Source organism: Castanea sativa, chromosome 1, assembly GCF_040712315.1.
Source record: "Castanea sativa cultivar Marrone di Chiusa Pesio chromosome 1, ASM4071231v1".
NCBI lineage: Eukaryota > Viridiplantae > Streptophyta > Magnoliopsida > Fagales > Fagaceae > Castanea > Castanea sativa.
In genome coordinates, this window is record NC_134013.1 from 68,480,147 (window position 1) to 68,486,485 (window position 6,339).

General features: G+C 37.4%; 1 protein-coding gene across 1 annotated transcript; it reads right to left on the reverse strand.

The window, feature by feature from the left end:
- Window positions 1–311: 311 nt before the first annotated feature.
- LOC142622002 (cyclic nucleotide-gated ion channel 18-like) lies at window positions 312–5,765 on the reverse strand. The gene is made up of 6 exons (XM_075795402.1): window positions 5,144–5,765; window positions 3,669–3,881; window positions 3,266–3,570; window positions 2,326–2,437; window positions 1,781–2,017; window positions 312–1,314 (listed from the first exon to the last, which is right to left on the reverse strand). Exons 1-6 carry the CDS (start codon window positions 5,612–5,614, stop codon window positions 535–537), a joined length of 2,118 nt encoding a protein of 705 aa, XP_075651517.1. The 5' UTR covers window positions 5,615–5,765; the 3' UTR covers window positions 312–534.
- Window positions 5,766–6,339: the final 574 nt, after the last annotated feature.

A 6,339-nucleotide genomic window follows, 5' to 3' on the forward strand; every position in this document is an offset into this window, starting at 1 on the left:
TTATAAAATTGCATATTTGACTAAATAAAGAAAAAAAAATGAAATTGAATTTTATCTATTCCATCCCTTAATTTATAGATAATGAAGAGTTTCAATTGAAAGACTCACCGGTTAATTGGCACTTTTCAAAATACTATAAATTTTTTAAAGAAAAATTTATATTTTTAAAAGCTTAGTTATTGCTATATCATAAATAACATCCACGGATTATATTTCAATACATCTCATCTTAATTCAATTAAAAATAAATAAAAAGTAGATTGATTTAATTGGGAGGATTATAGCCAAACAAATCTTCTAAGGACTTGGTCAAGTTTGTGCACTTCAGAAATGCTTCTTCCCCCAGCTATCATGCTTGTAAAGAGAAAATTGAAAGTGGGTGTTCAATATGTGCAAGTGCATTTGTGACATTGAAGAATTTAAGAATGTGATCACTCTAGTCTACAGCTATGATTCACACAAATTTCATAAAAATTCCTAACTATTCTGTCATTAGTTCATGTGTCCAATATTTTTAATTGGTTCTTGTACTAACTAAACATCCTCTCGATCTACAGAGAAATCAGGTTCAACAGGCTTAAATAATTGGGGCATCTTTAAGCCAGTAGAAGCAGGATCACCCCCCAGAACTTTCTGGTTAGCCCCTCTTCTTGTATTTGCAGCAAACTTTGAGGCCAGGAGTGTGACCCCAAGATGCTGAGCGTTACGTGCATTGTCCCCTGATGGTCTCTGTCCACTCTCATCCTCATAATTCCCATCTGCTAGCTCATCATTGTAGTTACCGTCTTGGTCATAAATTGACATATAGTAGAAGCTCTCCTGTCTAGCCAATTCCTTTGCCTCCTTTTTCTTCCAATATCTTCTCCAAGCTGCTTGTATTAAGCAAGCACCCCATGTCCTCCATTGGTGGGAGTAGTACCTGAATGCATGCTGAATTCTCTTGCTGTGAAGGCGCTTGAACTGACTTGCAACAAACTTAAGGTCCTCGGCTTGAAGTGCAAAAGCTTCAACTTCAGTAAGGGCTCTAACAGTCCGGGTTGAAGAAGGCAGGTTTAGACTAGAGTTTGGCATTAAGGCCCATGTCAGTAATTCCTCACCACAGAAGTCACCAGGTCTAAGGGTGATAGAGTTGAAGAACCCGGACCTTCCTCCATCAGTTGTGGAGCTCTCCAATTGTCCCCTAATGATAAACAGCATCTCATTTACTGGATCACCCTCTCGAACAATGTAGGTGCCTTGGGTGTTTAGTGATGACACAAGGCGTTCACATATGGCATCAAGAAGCTGGTCATCCATTTGTGAGAAGAATAGGACCTGCACAATGAAAATTGACATTTTCACAACCAAGGAGCAATTCCAACAGCAAGAATTTAAATGCTTGCCAACGATCTAGATCCGATTAATTAGCATAAAGATGGTAACCAAGAATGCTGAATTGTCCTATTGATGAAAAGCTAATTGGCCAATTCTTATGTAACTGCTATTCATGAAACATGGCACTTGCTCCATAGGATGCAGAAGTGATTGGAAAGGGGGAAAAAACACATTTTGGACAAATAATGTACTTAGGAGGGTGAATCATCACATTATTGTACTAAGAGGCTACTCCAGCTGAACAAAAAGCATGACCTGTTAATATATAGATAGGGTTTAGCATTATAGGCCCAAAGAAATCTCTTTAACATTCATACCAATTTCATGCGCTCATCCACTGGAAATTTAATGCACCAACATTCACAATGACATATGAACATAGAATAAAATACTGAGATAGACATACACGACGAACGAGTGCAAGACATAAATGTCGTTGAATTTCACGACGGAGGTCCAAGGGTAATGAACGCAGTATGGATTCTTCATTAACTCCTCTTGTGGCAAACCATTTGTATTCAACAAACCGAAGAACACGTTCTTGCAGAACTGGAGGTAACTGGCGATGCCTCATCCACTCCTCTGTATCTTTTTTCTTAATCCTCCATTCTTCAAGTCGTACTGTCATCGATTGCAAATAAGTCTTCAACAAGAAAAAAGAAAAGTCTTATTAAATTAGCAGTAGTGTATGCACAACTGCTACCACTGAAAATTTTGCATACTAATTTTTTGGACATTTAAATCTATCACAAGATCACGAAGCAATCATTAGAATTAAAAAAAAATTACGACTATCTTTTGTTTTTGCATATGCAAGTTTCTGAATAAGTTCATACAGGTCTCTTGTGTAGGCAAATATTCAATGTTTTATATATGGGTAAGGAAAGAGGCTTCTAGATCATCAACCACAACAAAATTGAGTAAGAGCAGAAAGGAGGTTGCATATGATACCTGCATGTTGCCAATAAAAAATGCAAACAGAACTAAACCAAAGATGCATAAAACAATGCAAAATAGTGTCTCGCCAAGATATGTGGTCGTCTCCAAAGTTTGTCCATATGAACTGCATAGAGGAAGATATCAGCATACACTGCAACACATATGCTAAACAAAATCATCTATTATCTTGTACTGTATGAGATGCAAGGATAAGAAAACAATTGCAGAAGGTGTAAATTGTATATGGGAGTAAGCCAGTAAGATCATCTGCATAGCCTGTTTTCCTAGATGCTATAACTAAAATTAACTTCCAACACAACAAGTAGCTTCTACATTTGAGGGAAAATATAAAGAAATTTCAAGTCCCCTTTTTAATTCAAATCAATTTTTGAATCTCATGGTACTTCTGAAAATATAATTAAAGTGAGCTCCCCCAAGGGCAAAATGTCATTGTTGCAATATGTTATCACAAAAAGGGGAAAGCAGAACTTGAGTTTTTATTACTACAATTAAAAGACGCTTTGCGGCCATTATCAGTGTCACAGGAATGTCCACTCAGTTCTGCTAATATACTATGAGATATGATTAACTAATTATGATCGCCTAAATAATTTAGACTCAAAAATTAAAATATTTGGCCAATATTTATAAACACAAATGAGTATCATAAATCCACCTATTGATTAATTATCAAACTCAGTGGACAACCTAATGGTTGGCCAAAAAAGGAAAGGACAGCCTGAAGGGCATATTATTACCATCAATCCCCAGCCAAGGTAGTTCTAACAATACAGAGTAAGTCAATTTAGTGCTTCAACATGCTCACAAGTGAATTTAGATGTGACATAAATTCCTCTACAAGAAGCCAAAACCAGAATCCAAAGAGGTAGTACAATATCATGAACTGGGCCTATGAAGGGGTGTACCTAAACCTCCCGCATAAAAATCATACCTTAGATTTCTCAAACCCCACCAAAGACAATATAAGTACTTCTCAATAAAACGTGAGGAAGCAACATCATTAGTAAAAGCAGCTGCAAACATTCCAAACTTAAAATTGATGTCTTCATTCTTTGGATCACAATTATAAAGAACATGAGTGATGTTCAGCCAGTATTGTCGTTCAGATTGTTGCAAACTATTACAATCTAAATAACTAGGGAGACAACTCAGAATTCGTGACTCCCTTGCACACTCGGCATTCCAGCAGGAGAACTGCCTCCCTATAGATGATAGATACCATACAGCTCCCAATACCTGCACCAATAGTAAATGATGATAACCATTGAGTTTTAGAGACTAAAAGGTGGAGGAAAATAGGAAACATATGTATATGGGTAACCTGGATTGCTTACATGACTGGCTAGCATGTAAAGAAGAAGATTGTATGCAGCTCCTGCCCAAGCAGTCTTGGCAACAACCCCTGTCGTTTTTATAATACGCCGATTCAAAGGGAAGATGAGAAATAGTCTCGGAATATATTGTATAAGAACAAAAAGAGCGAGAGTGTTGTTGGCATGATCAGCTCTGGAGTGTCTTGTTCCTGGAATTACTATCCAGATGATAATCTGCAAGGCAAAAGGTTAGAAAATCCTCAAGTGCAAAAGATAAGAGGAACAACTATGTAATTGGAAACAAGACTCTAGTAACTCTATCATATCTAAGACATGCCACAGCAACCAAATCCTCTCCAAATTAAACATCTACATAGATTCATAAAAGAATAGTATTTCTCATGAGATATAGAAAGATTCATATTCTAGGACACTAGGCAAGGAAAATCACATGCAGTTTGAGCAAAGCTCAAATGACAAAAGAGTGGATAGAGATTTAGATTTTTATTTATATACATATGCAAGAAAAATTCATACTAGTATGCATCCCCTGATTACTTAGTTCTGGATCATGGATTCTCACATTAGCAACATGATTTTCAGTGATGTTTTTGCACAACTCCATCATGGATATTTTACATCATTTACATGCTATTCATCCCACCTTTCCACATCTATATTGATGATTTGATCATTCCACTAAACTGTGACAAGCTGAAATTATACTTAGCCATACCTAGTTCTAATCAGTTGTCGACACCCGATTTCCCAATAAATTAATAGTAACAATTATAATACTTTCATAATTCATTACAAGTTTCTGTGATTCTTTCGAATTGCTCATTTGTTACATCGATACATGAAATAAGTGAAGTGGCCATGTCTAAAAACCTAAATAAGAGATGAACCTCTAAGATGTCTGGTTTAATTGAACAACACATATGAAACCATCAAATAGTCACATATCTAAAGGCCTTCAACCACATAAATAGTACTAATTGTCAACAAAGTCAGCCTATGGTAGCCCTTACTTCACCATTTGCTGAATGTAAAGCTTCATGAATTCGTCTAATGTCTGTAACAAATTCCGCACATAACTAATGTCTTAGTTCTACTACACTAACAACAACAACAACAAAGAATTCGTCACAAAACTTTTGAATCGGTTATAAATTCTTAACAAACTAAATCTGTGTCGGTCACATATTTTCTAGGGCAAATTACCAAAAAAAATAAATCCAAAAGTTTAACCCATATTTCAGATTATGTTTTAAATTTTTAACTTTGTCATTTAAAATCCTAAACTTATGAAACAATTTCAATTTGAATCTCCTGTTCATCTCCGTTATTTATTTTCGTTATTCTAAAAATCCATTTATAAGGTTTCACCGAGTTAACAAACTTTGATTTTCTCATTTGTAAACACTTAATAATCACACACACACACTCACACAACACACGATCAATCAAATTCGGATATCACACGTATATCGTGCCTGTGGTATAGGGAGTGTGGCAGCGAGATCGATGATGAAATCGGACTTCAAGTACCGGACGGCGATCTCTCGAGCGTCCATGACGAGCTCGCCGCGGCCGAAAACCCTCGAACTAGGGGCGACAAAAGCGGTCCTGAACTTCATGATCATGTGGAGGAGGTAGAAGAGATCTGTGATGGAGCGAAAGAGCGTGACGGCGATGCTCAAGCTGGTGTCGGTGGAGAGGCAGGCGGGGCCGCTGACGGAGGGGAGGTAGAAGTAGAGAGGGTCGATGAAGAGAGCAATGAGGGAGGTGACGAGGAAGATTTGGTTCCAGTAGGTGACGATGTCGCTGTCTGGGTCGAGGATTTGGTATTGCCATAAGATGTAGTGGTTTGAAGGTTCGTCTGTGGCGGTGGCGGCTGCGGCGGCGGCAGAGTGGCGCCGGAAATGGCGGAACTTTGAGGTTGAATTGGAGATTATTTTATTCATCTTCCATGGCGGAGTCCGGGGGTTATCGGATTCCGCGGCCTAGAGAGAGAGAGAGAGAGAGAAGGGGGAGGAGGGGATGGTAGTGGTGGTGGTGGAGGTGTTTTTTATTTTAATTTTAATTTTAATTTTAATTTTTTTGAGATTTGAGAGAGTGGGGGTGGCGGTTGAAAAGTTAGTTATTATGGCCGTTGCGATATTCGCGGGAAACCGAGCAAAGCGCGTGGAGGTCGCAACTTTGCTGGGTATTGTGTGACGTGTCAACGGAAGGAGAGGAGATTTTGTTTGTTTGGTTGCTAAGAAAATTAGAGGGAAAAACTTACTTGAAACGTGGCTGGACCAAAAATAATTTTTTGGGCTTTTGAGTGATTTATCCTGACAAAAATTGGGCTTTAAAAATCTAGAGCCTAGTCTGAATTCTAATGGGTTAGGTTTGGGCTTAACTTTAAAGACACAAAGTGAGCTTGGGCTTTACTCTTTTAAAGAACTGGATGATCGGTTTTTTCCCATAAGCTCTACACAGGTAATCTATTGCATGTTTGCATTGGTTGATGGGTATCTTACCTTTTAATTCTTTATTCTTTTTTATTAAATTTTCCAAAAAAATAATTATTTATCCATTGATTTTTTGTCTCCTAATTAAAAAATTGGTAAATCTATGTCAACCAATTTATTTCACAAACTTTTTCCATAGCCTATTTAGTTTAGTTGCTTTCATCTTTCATATC